Source organism: Coregonus clupeaformis, chromosome 16 (assembly GCF_020615455.1).
Source record: "Coregonus clupeaformis isolate EN_2021a chromosome 16, ASM2061545v1, whole genome shotgun sequence".
Taxonomy (NCBI): domain Eukaryota; kingdom Metazoa; phylum Chordata; class Actinopteri; order Salmoniformes; family Salmonidae; genus Coregonus; species Coregonus clupeaformis.
The window spans coordinates 51,986,732-52,012,487 of NC_059207.1; the positions used below are offsets into that span (position 1 = coordinate 51,986,732).

The 25,756-nt window shown below is 47.9% G+C and overlaps 1 protein-coding gene across 1 annotated transcript in view; it reads right to left on the reverse strand.

Annotated features, from left to right (window-relative positions):
• Positions 1 to 25,756, reverse strand: part of LOC121584004 (lipoxygenase homology domain-containing protein 1-like) — a 70,517-nt gene that overhangs the window by 41,044 nt on the left and 3,717 nt on the right. The window contains exons 3-11 of the mRNA XM_041899839.2: positions 24,876 to 24,956; positions 21,925 to 22,109; positions 21,670 to 21,768; positions 21,364 to 21,512; positions 10,393 to 10,516; positions 1,203 to 1,312; positions 922 to 1,062; positions 633 to 768; positions 90 to 250 (exon numbers count right to left, since the gene is read on the reverse strand). Of these exons, the coding sequence (XP_041755773.2) occupies positions 90 to 250; positions 633 to 768; positions 922 to 1,062; positions 1,203 to 1,312; positions 10,393 to 10,516; positions 21,364 to 21,512; positions 21,670 to 21,768; positions 21,925 to 22,109; positions 24,876 to 24,956 (1,186 nt within the window). The remainder of the gene's footprint in view (positions 1 to 89; positions 251 to 632; positions 769 to 921; positions 1,063 to 1,202; positions 1,313 to 10,392; positions 10,517 to 21,363; positions 21,513 to 21,669; positions 21,769 to 21,924; positions 22,110 to 24,875; positions 24,957 to 25,756) is intronic.

Genomic DNA, 25,756 nt, shown 5'->3' on the forward strand with positions numbered 1-25,756 from the left:
CTGCCTGCCTGCCCTTCTGTCCGTCTGTCTTTCTTTTTAGTCCATCCGTCTGTCAGTCCATCCATCTATCCTAAATACATCATACACACCATGAACTTATCCAGCTGGCCTTGTTCAAAGTTGTCTGCTTTGTTGTCCAGTCTCATCTCGTCTGACTTGCCCTTCTCCCCATAGATCTGGAAGTAAACGGATGCGTCTGTTCCTGCGCCAGGCAGATCTGACGTCCAGATCCATAGAGACCAGGGCTGCTCTGAAGGGGACCAGACAAACTGAGAATTATCCTCCACATTCAACAGACACATACTCTGTAAAAACACCCCAAACCACAGATACAGATTATATAGAATTTGTTTAGCTAACTCAGTTTGAGATTCAGGATTTTAACGGTTTCCATGTTAGAAACAAAAGTTAAAAGATATTTACATTCCACTGATATGAGAATGGAAATGGAACTCTGTATATTTGCGGCCCTGGAGCACCCTTCTCACATTTCTCCAAGACATACAGTACCATAAGCAGCTTTTTTCAATCTATTACACATGGAACGGGATAAAAGGTTTAAGAATAGCTAGGCGAGAGTATTACAGATATCACATCCAAGATGTAATGAGAATTCAAATAATGTTGCTTACTCTTCTGTTTCCTCTGCCTTAGTGAGACCATCTCATAGAGCTCTCTCTCTATCAGTCCATCTCCTTCATCCTCATCCAGCCATTTACTGCATGGGAAGGTCTGCTCGATCCCTGTGAACGGGCAGAACACCACTATCTGGAACATAGACACACACACGAGACTCACTGCCATATGTTTACTGGAAATAGATTGGGATGTTAAACATGTAAGGAAGTAATTCATTTGTATTATTGTGTGTGTGTGTGTGTGTGTGTTTGTGTATGTGTGTGTGTATGTGTGTACTCGTACCTTCTCGCAGTACCAGCCAGCGTTGACGCCTCCATTGTCGTGTCCGATGGTGACTCGGCTGAGGGGGCTGAGGAGGGCAGATATCTCCACGTTAAAGATGTCTGTCAGTCCACGCTCAAACTTACCCCCCTGCAGGAAGATCTGTGGAAGAGACTGGGTACAATCATTATACAGACAAACATCATGTTGCTTTCACCTATGACTTCTAATGAATATGAATGAAGAAAAGGAGGGAAGTATCTACTTTATAAAATGACATGCTACTTGATGTATGACTATACCTTGCCGCTGTTCTTCAGGCCCTTGGAGCCGTGCATCAGCATGTGGATGTTGGAGTTGGTGCCAGCTCCTCGGACCTTCCCTGTCACCACCTGGACGTGGTACACAATACCTGGCGGGTACAGTTACGTGTCAGCCGAACAGACACTCTGCCAACTCACGTCTCCGCTTCAGAACACCCACTCAGAGAGGAGTGAACGGGAAAATTAACCAAATCAAAACATTGATAGTGTGGAAACTAGAATGAATGTCAGGAGGGTCTGAGATATTGTACATTTACTGTGTGTTTCCTGTTTGAAATAATGAATCATTGCAGATGTCATTACACTAAATGTGGAGACAACTGCACTGTGAATGTCTACACGCACCTCCTATAGCCAGAGGAATTTGATTATGATCCTTAATTTTATGTTGTTGCTGCTCAGCCCCCTTTTACTTGTTACATAAAGTAAATATACACTGCTCAAAAAAATAAAGGGAACACTTAAACAACACATCCTAGATCTGAATGAATGAAATAATATTATTAAATACTTTTTTCTTTACATAGTTGAATGTGCTGACAACAAAATCACACAAAAATTATCAATGGAAATCAAATGTATCAACCCATGGAGGTCTGGATTTGGAGTCACCCTCAAAATTAAAGTGGAAAACCACACTACAGGCTGATCCAACTTTGATGTAATGTCCTTAAAACAAGTCAAAATGAGGCTCAGTAGTGTGTGTGGCCTCCACGTGCCTGTATGACCTCCCTACAACGCCTGGGCATGCTCCTGATGAGGTGGCGGATGGTCTCCTGAGGGATCTCCTCCCAGACCTGGACTAAAGCATCCGCCAACTCCTGGACAGTCTGTGGTGCAATGTGGCGTTGGTGGATGGGAGCGAGATATGATGTCCCAGATGTGCTCAATTGGATTCAGGTCTGGGGAGCAGGCGGGCCAGTCCATAGCATCAATGCCTTCCTCTTGCAGGAACTGCTGACACACTCCAGCCACATGAGGTCTAGCATTGTCTTGCATTAGGAGGAACCCAGGGCCAACCGCACCAGCATATGGTCTCACAAGGGGTCTGAGGATCTCATCTCGGTACCTAATGGCAGTCAGGCTACCTCTGGCGAGCACATGGAGGGCTGTGCGGCCCCCCAGAAAATGCCATCCCACACCATGACTGACCCACCGCCAAACCGGTCATGCTGGAGGATGTTGCAGGCAGCAGAACGTTCTCCACGGCGTCTCCAGACTCTGTCACGTCTGTCACATGTGCTCAGTGTGAACCTGCTTTCATCTGTGAAGAGCACAGGGCGCCAGTGGCGAATTTGCCAATCTTGGTGTTCTCTGGCAAATGCCAAACGTCCTGCACGGTGTTGGGCTGTAAGCACAACCCCCACCTGTTGTAACGATCCCGGCAGTCTGAGTCAGGTCCTGTCTGTGGACTTGTTTTTCTGCTCGTGATCTCCAGTTTCGCGAGGGTTCTGGAACGCTCCGGGGAGCTCTCTTGATTTCCGCACCTGCATCCCATCAGCAATCTGCACACCTGGTCCTGATCATCACCCTTCTTAGGCTCTGGCCTAACATCCATTCCCTGCCGGATCGTTAGCCATGAACAGTAGGTTTACCAGAGTATCAGTCTTAGAGCCTTTAGCGTTAGTTTTGTTGTTTTGCACCTTGTTGGTTTGTTGTTTACTTACCTCCGTTTTGTTCCATCTGCAGTCACTCGTCCGAACCTTCATCCAACCTCTGCCTGGTGGTCGGCGGCTGCCGAGCCATGATTGGATCAACCACTGCACCCCTAACAACTAATCAACGCCGCCCGCTCTGTTCCCTGGATTATTCAGCATCACTCTTGAATTTGTAAATAAACACTCACCTTCGTTTCAACTTACCTTGTCCTGGTCTGCTTCTGGGTTCTGGCTTTGCAACTTCGTGACAGAACGATCCGGCCAGTAATGAACCCAGCGGACCTGGACTCTGTTCGCCATGCCATTACCCATCAGGAGAAGATGTTGGGCCATCATAGCACGGAGCTACAGGAGATCGCGTTGGCAGTTCGGAACCTTTCTACCGGTCTGACGGAGGTCCAGAACCAGCGCAAGTTTCCGGTGGAGGATCCACTACCGGTTTCACCCATCTCGCCTGCCGCGTCTGGAGCGGTGTCCTTCCGTGAGCCCAAGGTTCCGGCGCCGGATAAATATGAGGGGGAGCTGGGAAGATGCCGTTCTTTCCTTATGCAGTGTGGGTTAGTGTTCGATCTACAGCCCTACTCTTATGCCACAGACAAGGCTAGGATAGCCTTTGTGATTGAGTTGCTGCGTGGTCGAGCGCTGGAGTGGGCTTCAGCCGTTTGGGAACGACAAGACCCCTGCATGGCTTCATACCAGGGGTTCACGGCCGAGATGAGGAAGCTTTTCGACCATTCCGTCCGAGGGAGGGACGCAGCTAGGCGCCTGTTTTCGCTTCACCAAGGAACTCGCAGCGTGGCCGACTTCGTGATCGAGTTCAAGACGTTGGCTGTGGAGAGTGGGTGGAATGAGAGTCTCTGCAAGCGGCCTTTTACCAGGGTCTGTCGGAGCAGCTCAAGGATGAGTTGATCTCCTATCCGGAGCCTAGTGACCTGGACAGCTTGGTAGCCTTGTCTATTCGGGTGGATAATCGAGTCCGAGAGCGAAGGAGGAGAAGCAATGGGGTCCGTCCAATCGATCAGCTTCTCAGGTTCCAGTCGGGTCGGGGATTGGACCAGAATACGTCGATCATCGTCCACCACACAGGATTAGTGGAGAGGTCCTGTCTCCCGATTCGGAACCAATGCAAGTAGGGCGGCACGGGTTAACCAAGGAGGAACGCCAACTCAGACGTAGGACTAACTGTTGCCTCTACTGTGGTGGTTCGGGACATTACCTCGCCACCTGTTCCCGGCGGTCGTCAAACTGCGCGGCTCGCTAAAGTTGGGAGGACTTTTAGCGAGCCAGTTTCGACCTCTCAATACCTCTGTCAGACCCCGTTTCCCGGCTACCCTTGTGAACAGGAATCAGAGCTTAGCGATTAACGCTTTTATCGATTCAGGTGCCGATGGAAGCTTTCTTGATGCCGAGTTGGTGGAACAGCTGGGGCTTTCCAAGGAGCAATTGCCGGAAGCCATTGAAGCGACCACTCTGAACGGCAGTAGTCTGGCACGTATCACGATGAGGACTGAACCGGTTAAGATGCTGTTGTCGGGGAATCATTCGGAGATGATTTCATTCTTCATTCTGCCGTCTTCCCATGTTCCTCTGGTCCTTGGATACCCCTGGCTGAAGGAACACAATCCCACGTTCGATTGGGTGACGGGCAAGGTAACGAGTTGGAGCCTTGATTGTCATGCTAACTGTCTCAAGACTGCCTGTCCCCATTCGGTTCCCAGTCAGGTGATTGAGGCTAAACCCCCAGATTTGTCCCTGGTTCCCGAGACATATCACGATTTGGGGGAAGTGTTCAGTAAGCAGAAGGCTCTGTCACTCCCTCCCCCACCGACCATATGATTGTGCCATCAACCTGTTCCCTGGAGCGGTCTACCCCAAGGGAAGGTTATACAGCATCTCCCGCCCTGAACGTGAGGCTTTGGAGACCTACATCAAGGAGTCCCTAGCTGCTGGTCTCGTTCGTCCCTCGTCATCACCCCTGGGGGCAGGATTCTTCTTTGTGGGTAAGAAGGATGGCTCTCTTCGACCGTGTATTGATTATCGGGGGTTGAATGACATCACGGTCAAGAACAAGTATCCCCTGCCCTTGATGAGTTCTGCCTTCGACTCCTTACAGGGTGTTTCGGTGTTCACCAAGCTAGACCTACGCAATGCGTATCACATGGTCCGGATCAGAGAGGGAGACGAGTGGTTGACGGGTTTCAATACACCGATGGGTCACTTCGGAGTATCAGGTGATGCCGTTTGGACTGACCAATGCTCCAGCGGTATTCCAGAGTATGGTGAACGGCGTCCTGAGAGATATGATCGGTCTCTTTGTGTTTGTTTATCTGGATGACATTCTGATCTTCTCGAAGGAACCTTCCGACCACGTCCAGCATGTCCGGCAGGTTCTGCAGCGATTGTTGGAGAATCGCCTGTTCGTGAAGGCCGAGAAGTGCGAAGTTTCACGCCCACACGACATCCTTTCTCGGGTACATCATCTCCAGGGGAGAGATTAGGATGGACCAGGAGAAGGTTAGAGCGGTTCTGGAATGGGCCCAGCCCGGTACGAGATTGCAGCTCCAGAGATTTTTGGGGTTTGCGAATTTCTACCGCAGATTCATCCGGGATTACAGCCGTGTGGCCGCTCCGTTAACTGCCTTGACTTCCAGTATCAGGAGCTTCAAGTGGAATCCGGAGGCGGATCGAGCGTTTCTGGATTTGAAGAGGCGATTCACCAACGCACCGATTCTCTCTCAACCGGACACGGCCCGTCAGTTCGTCGTTGAAGTGGACGCGTCTGATGTGGGAGTTGGCGCCATCCTGTCGCAGCGATGCTCCACGGACAGTAAACTCCATCCCTGCGCCTACTACTCTCGTCGCCTTTCGCCTGCGGAGAGGAATTACGATGTGGTAACCGGGAGCTGCTCGCGGTGAAACTTGCCTTGGAGGAGTGGCGCCACTGGTTGAGAGGCGGAGCAACCGTTTATTGTCTGGACTGACCACAAGAATCTTGCTTACGTGCAATCGGCTAGACGTCTCAACTCCCGTCCAGGCCAGGTGGTCGTTGTTTTTCGGACGATTCAATTTTTCCCTGACGTTCCGACCTGGATCTAAGAACGGCAAGGCGGACGCCTTGTCTCGGATGTTCTCCAAGACGGAGGAGAGTGGGTCCAAGACCGAGACAATTCTCCCCCGGAACTGCGTCGTGGGAGCTGTTAGGTGGAAGATTGAGGAGGAGGTGATGGCGGCCCTTCGGACGCAGCCCGGTCCCGGTAACGGTCCACCCGGTCGGTTGTTTGTGCCTGAGTCGGTTCGTCCTGCGGTCCTCAAATGGTCCCACGCCAGCAAGATGGCTTGTCACCCTGGCGTGGCTCGGACGATGGCGTTTCTTCGCAGACGTTTTTGGTGGCCTGCCATGGCCGAGGATACTCGGGGTTATGTTGCTGCCTGTCCAGTGTGTGCGCAGAATAAGAGTACCAATCGGCCCAGCTCTGGACTACTTCACCCCCTTCCTATTCCCCGGCGACCATGGTCGCATCTGGCCCTGGACTTTGTCACTGGGTTGCCCGCTTCTGAGGGGAACACGGTCGTTCTGACTATCGTGGACAGATTCAGCAAGTTCGCCCACTTTGTGCCAATTGCCAAGCTTCCCTCTGCCTCGGGGACGTCCGAGATCCTGGTTAGGGAGGTTTTCAGGGTCCACGGTTTGCCCAGTGATATCGTTTCCGACCGTGGCCCTCAGTTTACCTCTGCTGTCTGGAAGTCCTTCTGTTTGGCCATTGGAGCTACAGTCAGTCTCACATCTGGTTTTCACCCCCAATCTAATGGTCAGGCGGAGAGAGCCAACCAGAAGATGGAATCCACGCTACGCTGCCTGGCCTCTTCCAACCCCACCTCCTGGGTCTCTCAGTTGCCTTGGGTTGAGTATGCCCACAATACTCTCCCTACATCTGCCACTGGGATGTCTCCCTTCCAGTGCCTGTATGGCTACCAACCTCCCTTGTTCCCTTCTCAGGAGAAGGAGCTCTCAGTGCCTTCTGTTCAGGCCCATATTCGTCGTTGCCACCGGACCTGGCATCGGGCCAGAAAGGCACTCCTTAGAGTTTCGGACCGGTATCAGCTCCAGGCGAATCGTCGCCGGATCCCCGCTCCCACCTATACCATCGGAGATAGGGTCTGGTTGGCCACACGGGATCTTCCTTTACGGACTGAGTCTAGGAAGTTGTTACCGAAGTTCATTGGTCCGTTTGTGGTGGAGAAGGTGATCAATCCGGTGGCAGTTCGACTCAAACTCCCGAGGACGCTCAGAGTCCATCCCACCTTTCATGTCTCCTGCCTCAAGCCTGTTTTCCTCAGTCCTCTGTTGCCTCCTCCGCCTCCTCCTCCTCCTCCTCGGATGATCGGAGGTGGTCCTGCCACACGGTGCGACGCATCATGGATTCCAGACGGCGGGCCGGGGGTTCCAGTATCTCGTGGACTGGGAGGGGTATGGTCCTGAAGAGAGGAGTTGGATTCCGCGGCGACAGATCCTAGATGCTGACCTCATCCGTGACTTCTACCGCCTCCATCCTGGCGCTCCGGGAGTCCGCCCGGTGGCGTTCGATCGGAGGGGGGTACTGTAACGATCCCGGCAGTCTGAGTCAGGTCCTGTCTGTGGACTTGTTTTTCTGCTCGTGATCTCCAGTTTCCCGAGGGTTCTGGAACGCTCCGGGGAGCTCTCTTGATTTCCGCACCTGCATCCCATCAGCAATCTGCACACCTGGTCCTGATCATCACCCTTCTTAGGCTCTGGCCTAACATCCATTCCCTGCCGGATCGTTAGCCATGAACAGTAGGTTTACCAGAGTATCAGTCTTAGAGCCTTTAGCGTTAGTTTTGTTGTTTTGCACCTTGTTGGTTTGTTGTTTACTTACCTCCGTTTTGTTCCATCTGCAGTCACTCGTCCGGAACCTTCATCCAACCTCTGCCTGGTGGTCGGCGGCTGCCGAGCCATGATTGGATCAACCACTGCACCCCTAACAACTAATCAACGCCGCCCGCTCTGTTCCCTGGATTATTCAGCATCACTCTTGAATTTGTAAATAAACACTCACCTTCGTTTCAACTTACCTTGTCCTGGTCTGCTTCTGGGTTCTGGCTTTGCAACTCGTGACACCTGTGGACGTCGGGCCCTCATACCACCCTCATGGAGTCTGTTTCTGACCGTTTGAGCAGACACATGCACATTTGTGGCCTGCTGGAGGTCATTTTGCAGGGCTCTGGCAGTGCTCCTCCTGCTCCTCCTTGCACAAAGGCGGAGGTAGTGGTCCAGCTGCTGGGTTGTTGCCCTCCTACGGCCTCCTCCACGTCTCCTGATGTACTGGCCTGTCTCCTGGTAGCGCCTCCATGCTCTGGACACTACGCTGACAGACACAGCAAACCTTCTTGCCACAGCTCGCATTGATGTGCCATCCTGGATGAGCTGCACTACCTGAGCCACTTGTGTGGGTTGTAGACTCCGTCTCATGCTACCACTAGAGTGAAAGCACCGCCAGCATTCAAAAGTGACCAAAACATCAGCCAGGAAGCATAGGAACTGAGAAGTGGTCTGTGGTCACCACCTGCAGAACCACTTCTTTATTGGGGGTGTCTTGCTAATTGCCTATAATTTCCACCTGTTGTCTATTCCATTTGCACAACAGCATGTGAAATGTTCTGTCAATCAGTGTTGCTTCCTAAGTGGACAGTTTGATTTCACAGAAGTGTGATTGACTTGGAGTTACATTGTGTTGTTTAAGTGTTCCCTTTATTTTTTTGAGCAGTGTAGACAGTGGGGGAAAAAAGTATTTAGTCAGCCACCAATTGTGCAAGTTCTCCCACTTAAAAAGATGAGAGAGGCCTGTAATTTTCATCATAGGTACACGTCAACTATGACAGACAAAATGAGAAAAGAAATTCCAGAAAATCACATTGTAGGATTTTTTATGAATTTATTTGCAAATTATGGTGGAAAATAAGTATTTGGTCAATAACAAAAGTTTCTCAATACTTTGTTATATACCCTTTGTTGGCAATGACACAGGTCAAACGTTTTCTGTAAGTCTTCACAAGGTTTTCACACACTGTTGCTGGTATTTTGGCCCATTCCTCCATGCAGATCTCCTCTAGAGCAGTGATGTTTTGGGGCTGTCGCTGGGCAACACCGACTTTCAACTCCCTCCAAAGATTTTCTATGGGGTTGAGATCTGGAGACTGGCTAGGCCACTCCAGGTCCTTGAAATGCTTCTTACGAAGCCACTCCTTCATTGCCCGGGCGGTGTGTTTGGGATCATTGTCATGCTGAAAGACCCAGCCACGTTTCATCTTCAATGCCCTTGCTGATGGAAGGAGGTTTTCACTCAAGATCTCACGATACATGGCCCCATTCATTCTTTCCTTTACACGGATCAGTCGTCCTGGTCCCTTTGCAGAAAAACAGCCCCAAAGCATGATGTTTCCACCCCCATGCTTCACAGTAGGTATGGTGTTCTTTGGATGCAACTCAGCATTCTTTGTCCTCCAAACACGACGAGTTGAGTTTTTACCAAAAAGTTATATTTTGGTTTCATCTGACCATATGACATTCTCCCAATCCTCTTCTGGATCATCCAAATGCACTCTAGCAAACTTCAGACGGGCCTGGACATGTACTGGCTTAAGCAGGGGGACACGTCTGGCACTGCAGGATTTGAGTCCCTGGCGGCGTAGTGTGTTACTGATGGTAGGCTTTGTTACTTTGGTCCGAGGTCTCTGCAGGTCATTCACTAGGTCCCCCCGTGTGGTTCTGGGATTTTTGCTCACCGTTCTTGTGATCATTTTGACCCCACGGGGTGAGATCTTGCTTGGAGCCCCAGATCGAGGGAGATTATCAGTGGTCTTGTATGTCTTCCATTTCCTAATAATTGCTCCCACAGTTGATTTCTTCAAACCAAGCTGCTTATCTATTGCAGATTCAGTCTTCCCAGCCTGGTGCAGGTCTACAATTTTGTTTCTGGTGTCCTTTGACAGCTCTTTGGTCTTGGCCATAGTGGAGTTTGGAGTGTGACTGTTTGAGGTTGTGGACAGGTGTCTTTTATACTGATAACAAGTTCAAACAGGTGCCATTAATACAGGTAACGAGTGGAGGACAGAGGAGCCTCTTAAAGAATAAGTTACAGGTCTGTGAGAGCCAGAAATCTTGCTTGTTTGTAGGTGACCAAATACTTATTTTCCACCATAATTTGCAAATAAATTCATGAAAAATCCTACAATGTGATTTTCTGGATTTTTTTTCTTCTCAATTTGTCTGTCATAGTTGACGTGTACCTATGATGAAAATTACAGGCCTCTCTCATCTTTTTAAGTGGGAGAACTTGCACAATTGGTGGCTGACTAAATACTTTTTTCCCCCACTGTATATAAGAATATCTGCTGAAAGAAGCGAATACTGAATATACTGTAATGTAATAGTGTAATGTGTCTTCTTGCTGTTTCGGGGGTCATATACAGATTGTTGTTTGGTCTTTCCCCACCTGTGGGCTCACTGCCTCCAACTAGGATGTCCCTCTGAATCTTCCCATCATCCTCGTCGATGGCAAACCAGCGGTTGATGGGGAACTCATACAGAGACTTGTTTCCCATGTCATCCAGGAGTACCTGTAGGGACAGGACCAGGGGCAATATACAGTTTGTGTTTAAGCCCCATTCCTGGCCTCCCTCGCGTCTGCCAAGGTGTCGAACCCTATTGGCACAGTGTCTGTAACTGCATGATTCCTGGTTCAAAGCCCCTCCTGGTTACCCCTGGTCAAAACCTTGACACTTGACAAATGTCCTTCTGGGAAGGAGGAGGATCAACAAGCAACATCAACCCTCCATTTCAGCAGTCAACAGGGTGACACATTCATGGGTCTGAATACAGGATATAAACAGGACCATAAATTAAAAGAACACATTTTCAAGGTGTAAGATATGGTTTCTTGAATTAGCACTGAGTAAAATCATGTCTATCTTGGTGATCTTTGGTGTCAGTGTGTGTGGCAATCACCAGCACATCTACAGACTGTCCCTCCACTGGAAATGTAATCCCTTAATGGGGCCTGGTGTCCCTTTACTACAGGTTGGGTAGGATGTCCCTCTGGCCTGTGCGTGTATGTTTGTGTGTGTGTGTATGTGTGTGTGTGTGTGTGAACTCATCTCATGGTTCCACACTGTAACTGTATTGTTGGAGGTGATGGGACACCAGTCTCAGATGAGAGGACAGGGAGGGGAGGAGGTGATGAGGATCACATGTCTTAAATACCTCTCCAGAGACAACAGGGGCTCACATACAGTAAAACATAGAGTAGGGCAGGTTATGGAATTATATGGATGGATCGTTCCCTCATCTTGCATTTCAGCAGCCTCCGTCTAAAACAAACATTGTCTTAACAGTTCTGGCAACCAGATCTGGGTTCAAATACATGTGTATTTGATTATTTGTTATTTAAAATAATTGTTCTGTGTATTTGACAGTGGGATGTATTCATAAAATAATGTATCTTAATTTATCTTTCGTCTCTGTGTTTTCATAATATATCTTCAATTCGCAAGAGTCTGAATGTACTGTATCTCACCGTAGAAAGCATCCGATCGAGCGAAACAGCGCCCCTCTGTCTCTGTATGTGTAGGTCATTTATCTGATGCTGTCTGGTCATAAAGAGTATGCCATTGTTGCCGCAAGTAGCATTGAATGCAAGGGAAGCCAGCGAGCATTTGGCTAAACAGAGTGAGCTCAACTGTGTATGGTCCTGGTGCACCAAAAGAAAGTGTTAAGGGAAGCCAGTTTGGATTTGGCTTCACTCCTATCACAGAGAAATACGTCATTGACAGAAACAACTTGAATTGTTGCATCTCGTTGTGTTGTTGTCCTCCGGTGGCTAGCTAGCTAGCTAAAATTCCCCCTTTCCTAAATTAGCCATGGATGGAGATAGGGATTTGGACTTGTGGTTTTACTTAATTCTCCGTACTTGCGAATGATTATAATGGCGATTCCGATCCAACCACAAAATACATTGTGCCCCTGGACTGAGAGGATGGAAGTTTAATATGTAGCCAGATGTAGAAGGCTAATGTTAACTAGCTAACGTTGCCCATGAAAGGAAGTTAGACTAGCGAGCAAGCATCAAAACTAAAAGCGTGTACTATATGACAGTCATAGACTGCTTCTTCAACATGAAAGAGAGGAGGATGGCATTGGCGTTTCTCTACAAGCAGGGTGAGTCAACATGTTTTTTCTACTTGCAGGAATGCACACACACACACAAATCAGAACCATGGACAGCCAAATCATATTTAGCTTACGTTGATTGGACTAAATTGTTTTTGGTATCTTTTAGTTGTCATTGTATTAGACTAAGCATAGGTGATTTGATGATGTTGAAGTTGAAATGGTGATGGAATAGTGGAGGCAGCTCCTGTTTTCTTTCCGACTTACGGTAACTCTCTGTGGTTCTAAATCAATAGTTGTTTAGTGGTCCGAAAATGTCGGAAACATTAACTTTCTTGACCATGCTGTAGGTCATGTGACTGTTTGATAGGTGCAATATGCTTTGTGAACTTCACCGGACAGAGGTTGCTCTCTGGTTTTGTGATGAAACAAAGGTGTGGTTGAATTTATTCTGCCACTGTGTCTTCTTATTGTCTCGGCCTTAGGCATATATCACGGTTGCAAGGCATATGAACTAACAGGTTATAGAGCAAACAAGGTAATTATCACAACACACTTCCGGACTTGTCTCCGTGCTGTTGTGCTGTTTGTTGCTACTTGGATATCTGCCAAACTTTTCTTTTTTTTCTTTTAATACATTTACCAACGTCTTAGTTTTTTCCTCGCTCGACTTTTTTCATTCAACTTTTTCACCCCAGATGCTTTATCTGGACATGGTTTTACAGGACCTCCACCAGCCGAAAAAGCTAATTAGTAACATTAACACTATGCCATCTAATTGCAGTCGATGTACTCATAATATACAGCAGAACTATCGCCTTATGGTGAGGATAGCCGTGTTGCAAGTGTAACCGGTGTGAAATGGCTAGCTAGTTAGCGGTGCGCGCTAGTAGCATTTCAATCGGTGACGTCACTCGCTCTGAGACATTGAAGTAGTTGTTTCCCTTGCTCTGCAAGGGCCGCGGCTTTTGTGGAGCGACGGGTAACGGTGCTTCGAGGGTGACTGTTGTCGATGTGTGCAGAGGGTCCCTGGTTCAAGCCCAGGTAGGGGCGAGGAGAGGGACGGAAGCAACACTGTTACATTGATGCTGTTGACCCGGATCACTGGTTGCTGCGGAAAAGGAGGAGGTCAAAAGGGGGGTGAGTGTAACCGGTGTGAAATGGCTAGCTAGTTAGCGGTGCGCACTAGTAGCATTTCAATCGGTGACGTCACTCGCTCTGAGACATTGAAGTAGTTGTTTCCCTTGCTCTGCAAGGGCGGCGGCTTTTGTGGAGCGACGGGTAACGGTGCTTCGAGGGTGACTGTTGTCGATGTGTGCAGAGGGTCCCTGGTTCGAGCCCAGGTAGGGACGAGGAGAGGGACGGAAGAAACACTGTTAAACAAGCACAGCTTCAGATGCAATCATTAGGCAAGGGCAATTTAAGTGTAGGAAAGGATGAAACAGTGTCTGTGCCACCATTAAGTACAGATAGTAGTATAAATCCCCCTGCACAGTCCCCGCAGCCGGTCAATTTTCTCAAAGCTTCTGGAAAGAAATGCTGGTTCTCCCCATTAAGCAACGAGTCGGAGTCAGAGGCCGAGCCATCTCAGGTCCCTCCTCCACCCATTCCGGGGTCTGAACCGCCGAAGCCTCCCACCATTAACTTGGACAAATTGAAAACCCTAGTCATTGGTGACTCCATTACCCGCAATATTAGACTTAAAATGAATAATCCAGCGATCATACACTGTTTACCAGGGGGCAGGGCTACCAACGTAAAGGCTAATCTGAAGATGGTGCTTGCTAAGGCTAAAACTGGCGAGTATAGGGATATTTCTATCCACGTCGGCACCAACGATGTTAGGATGAAACAGTCAGAGGTCACCAAGCGCAACATAGCTAAAGCGTATAAATCAGCTAGAAAGATGTGTCAGCATCGAGTAATTGTCTCGGGCCCCCTCCCAGTTATGGGGAGTGATGAGCTCTTCAGCAAAGTCTCACAACTCAATCGCTGGTTGAAAACTGTTTTCTGCCCCTGGGACTAACCCACAAACAGGACCAAACCTGGCCTGCTGAGGAGTGACGGACTCCATCCTAGCTGGAGGGGTGCTCTCATCTCATCTATGAACATAGACAGGGCTCTAACTCCTCTAGCTCCACAATGAGATAGGGCGCAGGCCAGGCAGCAGGCTGTTAGCCAGCCTGCCAGCTTAGTGGAGTCCGCCAATAGCACAGTCAGTGTAGTCAGCTCAGCTATCCCCATTGAGACCATGTCTGTGCCTCCATCTAGGTTGAGCAAAACAAAACATGGCAGTGTTTGCCTTAGCAATCTCACTGGAATAAAGACCTCCTCCATTCCTGTCATTATTGAAAGAGATTGTGATATCTCACGTCTCAAAATAGGGTTACTTAATGTTAGATCCCTCACTTCCAAGGCAGTCATAGTCAATGAACTAATCACTGATCATAATCTTGATGTGAATGGCCTGACTGAAACATGGCTCAAGCCTGATGGATTTACTGTGTTAAATGAGGCCTCTCCTCCTGGTTACACTAGTGACCATATCCCCGTGCATCCCGCAAAGGTTGGAGGTGTAGTGCTAACATTTATGATAGCAAATTAAAATTTACACAAAAAAAATGACAGCATTTTCGTCTTTTGAGGTTTTAGTCATGAAATCTATGCAGCCTACTCAATCACTTTTTATAGCTACTGTTTACAGGCATCCTGGGCCATATACAGCATTCCTCATGGAGTTCCCTGAATTCCTATCGGACATTGTAGTCATGGCAGGTAATATTCAAATTTTTGGTGACTTTAATATTCACATGGAAAAGTCCACAGACCCACTCCAAAAGGCTTTTGGAGCCATCATCGACTCACTGGGTTGGGTTTTGTCCAACATGTCTCCAGACCAACTCATTGCCACAGATACCCTGGATCTAGTTTTGTCCCGTGGAATAAATATTGTGGATCTAACTGTTTTCCCTCATAACCCTGGACTATCGGACCACCATCTTTTTACATTTGCAATCGCAACAAATAATCTGCTCAGACCCCAACCAAGGATCTTCAAAAGCCATGCTATAAATTCTCGGACAACCCAAAGATTCCTAGATGCCCTTCCAGACTCCCTCCACCTACCCAAGGACGTCGGAGTACAAAAATCGGTTAACCACCTAACCGAGGATCTAAATTTAACCTTGCGTAATACCCTAGATGGAGTCGCACCCCTAAAAACAAAAAACATTTGTCACAAGAAATTTGCTCCCTGGTATCTAAAAATACACGAGCCCTGAAGCAAGCTTCCAGAAAATTGGAATGGAAATGGCGCTCCACCAAACTGGAAGTCTTCCGACTAGCTTGGCAAGACAGTACCGTGCAATATCGAAGAGCCCTCACTGCTGCTTGATCATTCTATTTTTCCAACCTAATTGAGGAGAATAAGAACAATCCTAAATTTATTTTGGATACTGTCGCAAAGCTAACTACAAATCAGCATTCAACAAGAGAGGATAGCCTTCACTTCAGCAGTGATAAATTAATGAACTTCTTCGATGAAAAGATCACGATCATTAGAAAGCAAATTACGGACTCCTCTTTGAATCTGCGTATTTCTCCAAAGGTCAGTTGTCCTGAGTCTGCACAGAACTGCCAGGACCTAGGATCAACGGAGACACTCAAGTTTTTTTATCCTGTATCTCTTGACACATTCATGAAAATAGTCATGGCCTCTAAACTGTAAAGCTGCATACTGGACCCTATTCCAACTAAACTACTGAAAGAGCTACTTCCTGTGCTTGGCCCTCCTATGTTGAACATAATAAATGGCTCCCTATCCACCAGATGTGTAGCAAACTCACTAAAAGTGGCAGTAATAAAGTCTCTCTTGACCGGGAAAATAAAAAAAACTATCGGCCTATATTGAATCTCCCATTCCTCTCAAGCATTTTAGAAAGAGCTGTTGCGCAGCAACTCACTGCCTTCCTGAAGACAGATAATGTATACGAAATGCTTCAGTCTGGTTTTAGACCCCATCATAGCACTGAGACTGCACTCGTGAAGGCGGTAAATTACCTTTTAATGGCGTCAGACCAAGGCTCTGCATCTGTCCTCATGGTCCTAGACCTTAGTGCTGCTTTTGACACCATCGATCACCACATTCTTCTGGAGAGATTAGAAACCCTAATTGGTCTACACGGGCAAGTTCTTGCCTGGTTTAGATCTTATCTGTCGGAACGATATCAGTTTGTCTCTGTGGATGGTTTGTAATCTGACAAATCAATTGTAAGTTTCGGTGTTCCTCAAGGTTCCGTTTTAGGACCACTATTGTTTTCACTATATATTCTACCTCTTGGTGATGTCATTCGGAAACACAATGTAAACTTTCACTGCTATGCGGACGACACACAGCTGTACATTTCGATGAAATATGGTGAAGCCCCAAAATTGCCTACCCTGGAAGCCTGTGTTTCAGACATAAGGAAGTGGATGGCGGCACATCTGCTGTTGGATCTGACAATTAATCTTGATGGTTGAACAGTCGTCTCAAATAAAACTGTGAAGGAACTCGGCGTTACTCTGGACCATGATCTCTCTTTTGCCGAACATATCTTCGTAACATTGCAAAAATCAGAAACGTTTTGTCCAAAAATGATGCAGAAAAGCTTGCTTTTGTCACTTCTAGTTTAGACTACTGCAATGCTCTACTCTCCGGCTACCCGGATAAAGCACTAAATAAAATTCAGTTAGGTGCTAAACACAGCGGCTAGAATCCTGACTGCTAGCCTCTCTACATTGGCTTCCTGTTAAGGCTAGGGCTGATTTAAGGTTTTACTGCTAACCTACAAAGCATTACATGGGCTTGCTCCTACCTATCTCTCCGATTTGGTCCTGCCGTACATACCTACACGTACGCTACGGTCACAAGACGCAGGACTCCTTATTGTCCCTAGAATTTCTAAGCAAACAGCTGGAGGCAGGGCTTTCTCCTATTGAGCTCAATTTTTATGGAATGGTCTGCATATCCATGTGAGAGACGCAGACTCGGTCTCGACCTTTAAGTCATTACTGAAGACTCATCTCTTCAGTAGGTCCTATGATTGAGTGTAGTCTGGCCCAGGGGTGCGAAGGTGAACGGCAAGGCACTGGAGCGACGAACCGCCCTTGCTGTCTCTGCCTGGCCGGCTCCCCTCTCGCCACTGGGATTCTCTGCCTCTGACCCTATTATGGGGGCTGAGTCACTGGCTTACTAGTGCTCTTCCATGCCGTCCCTAGGAGGGGTGCATCACTTGAGTGGGTTGAGTCACAGACGTGATCTTCCTGTCTGGTTTTGCGCCCCCTCGGGCTCGTGCAGTGGAGGAGATCTTCGTGGGCTATACTCAGCCTTGTCTCAGGGTTCGTGGTCTGTTGATATCCCTCTAGTGGTGTGGGGGCTGTGCTTTGGCAAAGTGGGTGGGGTTATATCCTGTCTGGTTGGCCCTGTCTGGGGGTATCGTCGGACGGGACCAAAGTGTCCCCGACCCACCCGTCTCAGTCTCCAGTATCTATGCTGCAATAGTCTATGTGCAGGGGGCTAGGGTCAGTCTGTTATATGTGGTGTAATTCTCCTGTCTTATCTAGTGTCCTGTGTGAATTTAAGTATGCTCCCTCTAATTCTCTCTCTCTCCCTCCCCTCCCGGAAGACCTGAGCCCTAGGATCATGCCTCAGGACTACCTGGCCTAATGACTCCTGGCTGTCCCCAGCCCACCTGGTTGTGCTGCTGTTCCAGTTTCAACTGATAAGAGCGTCTGCTAAATGACGTAAATGTAAAATGTAACTGATCTGCCTGCGCCTAGGGAACCCTGACCTGTTCACCGGACGTGCTACCTTGTCCCGAACCTGCTGTTTTCGACTCTCTCTCTCTCTCTCTACCGCACCTGCTGTCTCGACCTCTGAATGCTCGGCTATGAAAAGCCAACTGACATTTACTCCTGAGGTACTGACCTGTTGCATCCTCTACAACCACTAATTATTATTTGACCCTGCTGGTCATCTTTGAACGTTTGAACATCTTGAAGAACAATCTGGCATTAAATGGCCATGTACTCTTATAATCTCCACCCAGCACAGCCAGAAGAGGACTGGCAACCTCTCGGAGACTGGTTCCTCTCTAGGTTTCTTCCTAGCTTCCTGCCTTTCTAGGGAGTTTTTCCTAGCCACGTGCTTCTACACCTGCATTGCTTGCTGTTTGGGGTTTTAAGCTGGGTTTCTGTATAGAACTTTGTGACATCTGCTGATGTAAAAAGGGCTTTATAAATACATTTGATTGATTGATTGACATAGGTTGTAATAATGCTTTATCTTCTGGCTAGGCTTCCCCAGTGATTTTACCCACGCACCAGTACTGGTATTTGAGTATTTTAAAATACACAGCCCAAAACAAATACTTTTATTTGAGTATTTGATGGTTATTTGTAAAAACCAAATAGTTTACCAAATAGTGTTTAAAACAACCTGGTTTAAATGCATGGGAGTGTATTTGAGTTAGTGTATTTTAGCATGTTCTAATATTTTCCATGTGTATTTCCAAATACATTCCAATATTCAACTACTTGTTTTTTCAAATAAAGGTTATCTGAATATGTCACGCCCTGGCTCTGGGGACACTGTTATGTTGAGCCAGGGTGTGTAGATCTATGTGTTGTTTTTCTATGTCGGGAGTCTAGGTATGGTATTTCTGTGTTGGCCAGAGTGGTTCCCAATCAGAGGCAACGAGTGTCAGCTGTGGCTGGTTGTCTCTGATTGGGAGCCATACTTATAGAGGCTGTTTTCCCACATTAGTTGTGGGATCTTGTTTCGAGTTGGTTTGTGTTAGACCGTGAACTGTCACGTTATCGTTTTGGTTATTTTGTCTATATATCGCTAAATAAAGAGTATGTTCGTCTGCAACGCTGCGCCTTGGTCCTCATCTGTTCCCGACGATCGTGACAGAAGAACCCACCATCACAGGACCAAGCAGCGTGTCCAGGAGCAGGCAGCCTGGACGTGGGAGCAGATCTTAGACGGGCAGGGGTCCTGGACCTGGGAGGAAATCCTGGCCGGGATGGATCGCCGGCCATGGAGTGAGACAGTAGAGAGGCGACGGAGAGAGGAGCAACGGCGTGATCAGTGTCGTCGTCGGGCTGACGAGAGGCAACCCCAAAAACATTTTAGGGGGGGGCACAGGGCATGGACGACGGGGCTGACGGAGGCAGAAAAGGGGCGTATTCAGAAGGCCACCAGGGTACGGGGGCCACTGGTCAAAGTAGGGAAAGAAGGTTTAGAGGCACGGCGAGAGGTACTGGGGTGTGTTACCAGTCCGGTCTGGCCCGTTCCAGATCCCGGGGTAGAGCCAGTGGTGTGTGTCCCCAGTACGGTCCGGCCTGTTACGGCCCCTCGCACCAAATGTACGGTGCGCGTCGCCAGCCCGGTCCGGCCTGTTCCTGCCTCTCGCACCAAGCCTAAGGTGTGCGTCGCCAGCCCGGTCCGGCCTGTTCCTGCCCCTCGCACCAAGCCTACGGTGTGCGTCGCCAGCCCGGCCCGTTCCTGCCACTCGCACCAAGTCTACGGTGTGCGTCGCCAGCCCGGCCCGACCTGTTCCTGCCACTCGCACCAAGTCTAGGGTGCGCGTCGCCAGCCCGGCCCGGCCTGTTCCTGCCACTCGCACCAAGTCTACGGTGTGCGTCGCCAGCCCGGCCCGGCCTGTTCCTGCCACTCGCACCAAATCTACGGTGCGCGTCGCCAGCCCGGCCCGGCCTGTTCCTGCCACTCGCACCAAGCCTACGGTGCGCGTCGCCAGCCCGGCCCGGCCTGTTCCTGCTCCTCGCACCAAACCTACGATATGCGTCGCCAGCCCGGCCCGGCCTGTTCCTGCCACTCGCACCAAGCCTACGGTGCGCGTCGCCAGCCCGGCCCGGCCTGTTCCTGCCACTCGCACCAAGCCAGGGGTGCGAGTCGTCAGCCTGGTCCAGCCTGTTCCTGCCACTCGCACCAAGCCAGGGGTGCGAGTCGTCAGCCTGGTCCAGCCCGTTCCTGCTACTCGCACCAAGCCAGGGGTGCGAGTCGTCAGCCTGGTAAAGCCCGTTGCTGCTCCACGCACCAAGCCAGGGGTGCGAGTCGTCAGCCCGGTAAAGCCCGTTCGGCTCCACGCACCAAGCCAGGGGTGCGCATCGTCAGCCCGGTCCGGCCCGTTGCTACTCCACGCACCAGCCAGGGGTGCGAGTCGTCCAGTCGGTGAGGCCCGTTCCGGCTCCACGCACCAAGCCAGGGGTGCGCATCGTCAGCCCGGTCCGGTCCGTTCCTGCTCCACGCACCAAGCCAGGGGTGCGAGTCGTCAGTCCGGTGAGGCCCGTTCCGGCTCTACGCACCAAGCCAGGGGTGCGTATCGTCAGCCCGTTCCGGTCCGTTCCTGCGCCACGCACCAAGCCAGGGGTGCGTATCGTCAGCCCGGTCCGGCCCGTTGCTGCTCCACGCACCAAGCCAGGGGTGCGCATCGTCAGCCCGGTCCGGTCCGTTCCTGCCTCACGCACCAAGCCAGGGGTGCGCGCCGTCAGTCCGGCACAACCAGTGCCTGGGTCACCGGTGCCTAATCAGGTACCGCTCAACTGCTCCACAACGGAGCTGAAGCTAACCGCTCCTGCTACGTCCAGTTCAGCTCCAGCCAGCGGGGCCAGACCGGACCAGGGGCGCTATGGGGGGAGTATTGGAGGGTGGTGGGCAAGCCCGGAGCCAGAACCGCCGCCGAGGAGGAATGCCCACCCAGCCCTCCCTGTTTTGCTCTAGTTGAGGCGCGGTCGCAGTCCGCGCCTTTAGGGGGGGGTACTGTCACACCCTGGCTCTGGGACTCTATATGTTGAGCCAGGGTGTGTTCATTCTATGTGTTATATTTCTATGTTGGGGGTTCTAGTTGTTCTGTTTCTATGTTGGCCTGAGTGACTCCCAATCAGAGGCAACGAGTGTCAGCTGTGGCTGGTTGTCTCTGATTGGGAGCCATATTTAAACTGTCTGTTTTTCCCTTTGTGTTTGTGGGTTCTTGTTCCGTGTTGGTCTATGTTACCTAGGACGTTACGAGTCGTTTTGTTCATTGTCAGTATTTATCACTAAAGGTAAATAAACATGTTCGTTCATCACGCTGCGCCTTGGTCTACTTCCTACGACGATCGTGACAGAATACTTGTTTTGAAATGTATTGAAAAGTTATTGAAATACCTGAAATAGTATTTGAACCCAGGTTTGAGCCTCCAGATTAATTAAAACTGTTAGTATAGCCATAGCATAGTCTTACTTTAACTGTACCTTGTCCACAAACCATCCTGCGGAAGAGCCTTTATTGTTGTGACCCAGGGTAATCTTCCTAATTTTGCCAAGGTGGGTAGCTTCTAAAGTGAACTTGTCCTCCGTGCCTTTCTCAAAGTTATCCTTCTTATTGTCCAGCCGCCTCTCACCTATGAAAAGAGTCAGACATAACACACAGAGCATGTTTGAGTACTATGGGCCCGAATCCTAAGATGTAAATCAGTAACCTACAAAATCTCACATTTTAGTTTCTCAATCACTCATAACTAACCATTAATATTACCTATTGTCTGGAACGAAACTCACCTGTGTCACCAAACTCTCCAAAGATGTTGATGAAGACATCAGCATCTGTTCCACTGCCTTTTACATCTGCTGTGAACACGCTCACTACATACTTATTATCTACCAGAGAAAAACACACGTTTGATTAACCATAATACAACTAAATCATATTGTAACTGGTTTTACACATATTAATTATGCAACAATCTCAGCCAAGGACCTTCCTCAGGCTGCATCCAACACAATCAAATCCAAGATGGCGGACATGGTACCTACATTTGGGCATGTCCATGGGGTCGAGGCTGCCCAGCAGGTCCCTGACAAACAGGTTGTCCCCCTCCACCTTACTGAGCCAGTTATTACAGGTGAAGTAGAACCTCATCTGAGGTCTGGTAATATCAGTCACCATCACTCTGTCCAAGAACCAGCTGGCATTCAGACCTGTGTTATCATGCTCTATCCTACAGGAGACATATCAATAAATAAATAAATAAATAAATTAACTAATTAATCAATGAAACATACAGTGCATTCGAAAAGTATTCAGACACCTTCCCTTTTTCCACATTTTGTTACGTTACAGCCTTATTCTAAAATTGATTAAATTAAAAAAAAATCCTCATCAATCCACACACAATACCCCATAATGACAAAGCCAAAACAGGTTTTTAGACATTTTTGCACATTTATAAAAAATGTAAAACAGAAAAACAGACCCTTTGCTATGAGACTAGAAATTGAGCTCAGGTGCATCCTGTTTCCATTGATCATCCTTGAGATGTTTCTACAACTTGATTGGAGTCCACCTGTGGTAAATTCAATTGATTGGACATGATTTGGAAAGGCAAACACCTGTCTATATAAGGTCCCACAGTTGACAGTGCATGTCAGAGCAAAAACCAAGCCATGAGGTTGAAGGAATTGTCCATAGAGCTCCGAGACAGGATTGTGTCGAGGCACAGATCTGAGGAAGGGTACCAAAAAATGTCTTCAGCATTGAAGGTCCCCAAGAACACAGTGGCCTCCATCATTCTTAAATGGAAGAAGTTTGGAACCACCAAGACTCTTCATAGAGCTGGCACATGACAGCCCGCTTGGAGTTTGCCAAAAGGCACCCAAAGGGAGAAACAATATTCTCTGGTCTGATGAAACCAAGATTTAACTCTTTGGCCTGAATGCCAAGCGTCACGTCTGGAGGAAACCTGGCACCATCCCTACGGTGAAGCATGGTGGTAGCAGCATCATGCTGTGGGGATGTTTTTCAGCGGCAGGGAAAGGGAGACTAGTCAGGATCGAGGGAAAGATGAAGGAGCAAAGTACAGAGAGATCCTTGATGAAAACCTGCTCTAGAGCGCTCAGGACCTCAGACTGGGGCGAAGGGTCACCTTCTTACAGGACAACGACCCTGAATGTCCTCGAGTGCCCCTGCCAGAGCCTGGACTTGAACCCGATCAAACATCTCTGGAGAGACCTGAAAATAACTGTGCAGCGACGCTCCCCATCCAACCTGACAGAGCTTGAGAGGATCTGCAGAGAAGAATGGGAGAAACTCCCCAAATACAGGTGTGCCAAGCTTGTAGCGTCATACCCAAGAAGACTCAAGGCTGTAATCACTGCCAAAGGTGCTTCAACAAAGTACTGAGTGAAGGGTCTGTATTCAGTTTTGTATTTTTTATTAATTTTTTGCTTTGTCATTATGGAGTATTGTATGTAGGTTAAAAACAATTTAATCCATTTTAGAATAAGACTGTAATGTAACAAAATGTGGAAAAAGTCAAGGGGTCTGAATACTTTCCGAATGCACTGTATACACTGAGTCTACAAAACATTAAGAACACCTGCTCTTTCCATGACATAGACTGACCAGGTGAATCCAGGTGAAAACTATGATCCCTTATTGATGTCACTTGTTAAATCCACTTCAATCAGCATAGATTAATGGGAGGAGACAGGTTAAAGAAGGATTTTTAAGCCTTGAGACAATTGAGACATGGATTGTGTATGTGTGCCATTCAGGTCCTCAACTGGCAGCTTCATTAAATAGTACCCGCAAAAACACCAGTCTCAACGTCAACAGTGAAGAGGCGACTCCGGGATGCTGACCCCTAGGCAGAGTTGCAAAGAAAAAGTCCAGTGTCTGTGTTCTTTTGCCCATCTTAATCTTTTCTTTTTATTGGCTAGTCTGAGATATGGCTTTTTCTTTGCAACTCTGCCTAGAAGGTCAGCATCCCGGAGTTGCCACTTCACTGTTGACGTTGAGACTGGTGTTTTGCGGGTACTATTTAATGAAGCTGCCAGTTGAGTACCTGTGAGGCGCCTGTTTCTCAAACTAGACACTAATGTATTTTTCCTCTTGCTCAGTTGTGCACCGAGGCCTCCCACTCCTCTTTCTATTCTGGTTAGAGCCAGTTTGCGCTGTTCTGTGAAGGGAGTAGTACACAGCGTTGTACGAGATCTTCAGTTTCTTGGCAATTTCTCGCATGGAATAGCCTTCATTTCTCAGAACAAGAATAGACTGACAAGTTTCAGAAGAAAGTTATTTGTTTCTGGCCATTGTGAGCCTGTAATCGAACCCACAATTGCTGATGCTCCAGAGACCCAACTAGTCTCAAGAAGGCCAGTTTTATTGCTTCTTTAATCAGCACAACAGTTTTCAGCTGTGCTAACATAATTGCAAAAGGGTTTTCTAATGATCAATTAGCCTTTTAAAATGATAAACTTGGATTAGCAAACACAACGTGCCATTGGAACACAGGACTGATGGTTGCTGATAATGGGCATCTGTACGCCTATGTAGATATTCCATTAAAAATCAGCCGTTTCCAGCTACAATAGCCATTTACAACATTAACAATGCCTACACTGTATTTCTGATCAATTTGATGTTATTTTAATGGGAGAAAAATGGCTTTTCTTTCGAAAACAAGGACATTTCTAAGTGACCCGAAACTTTTGAACGGTAGTGTATACTGTATCAAATTATACTAAATCCTGAAGGAAAGGTAAAAGTACTACAGTTCTCTAGAGCAGAGTTTCCCAAATGGTGGGTGATAGCAAGTCTCTATTAAGTTGCAACCTAAGTTAGGGTTTTGGCTAGAAATAATGGCTTTGTCTATTTGGTGGGTCACAAAAAATTTACAATTTCGAACCACTGCTCTACAGTAGTGTGGAAACTTTACATCTACACCCATGTCCAGTCATCTGTAAAGGCAGAGGAGCTGTCATACCGTATCTTCTTCAAAGGCCCAACGTTATGAGTTTTGATCCTAAAGATGTCTGTTTTGTTCTTCTCAAAGGCTGTTCTACTCCTGAAATGAGAATAGAAATAGGATATAAGGTATGAGTCTACACAGAAAATGTATAAAGAACTTCACAACTCCTCGCTGTATTTTAAGGCCTTATGCATAATGCATCAACTGAAATTAAGGTAGTAGAGAATTATTATTGAACAAAAACAGGCATAATGTTATCAAGTAAGCATCCTTAAGTAAAACTTTGGAAATAATACCATTTAGACACACAATTGGGTCAAATTCCATTTAAATTCCAAAATATTGAATTTTCACACCCAACAAAAACACTGAATGCAACATAAGAAGCAGGAGAAACACATGACTAATCATATTACCAAACACACTTGTCTTGCTATGTTTTCCTTACATTTACCTTATAGAAATGTTTTGCTGTTCAAACCAAACCTCTTCAATAAGTATGAGCCATAGAGTACCACAGTATAAGTCATAGTACCCATAAAACCTAGCAGTCAAATAAGGAAATTATTCCAATTGTTTTTCCATCATACATTTTTCCCATAGGGGATTTTAGAAACACTTAAAATAAGGGCTGTGTTTCGTGTAGGCTTACCATGGCGTGACGTTTTGAAAACCGTGTAAATCTCTCTAGGATAAGGTGACTTTGATCAACATATTCGCCTGTGTTTACCTGGAAAAAATGAAATGTGAATTAGCTGCTAATGTGGCTATCATAAATAACTACAAATACCATGGTGATCTAGACGAGACTGCCGAACTGATGAAAAGGTAAGAATCTCTGGATTAACTATCTAATGTTAGCTAAATGTAGTAATTTATAAATTGGCTACATTTCT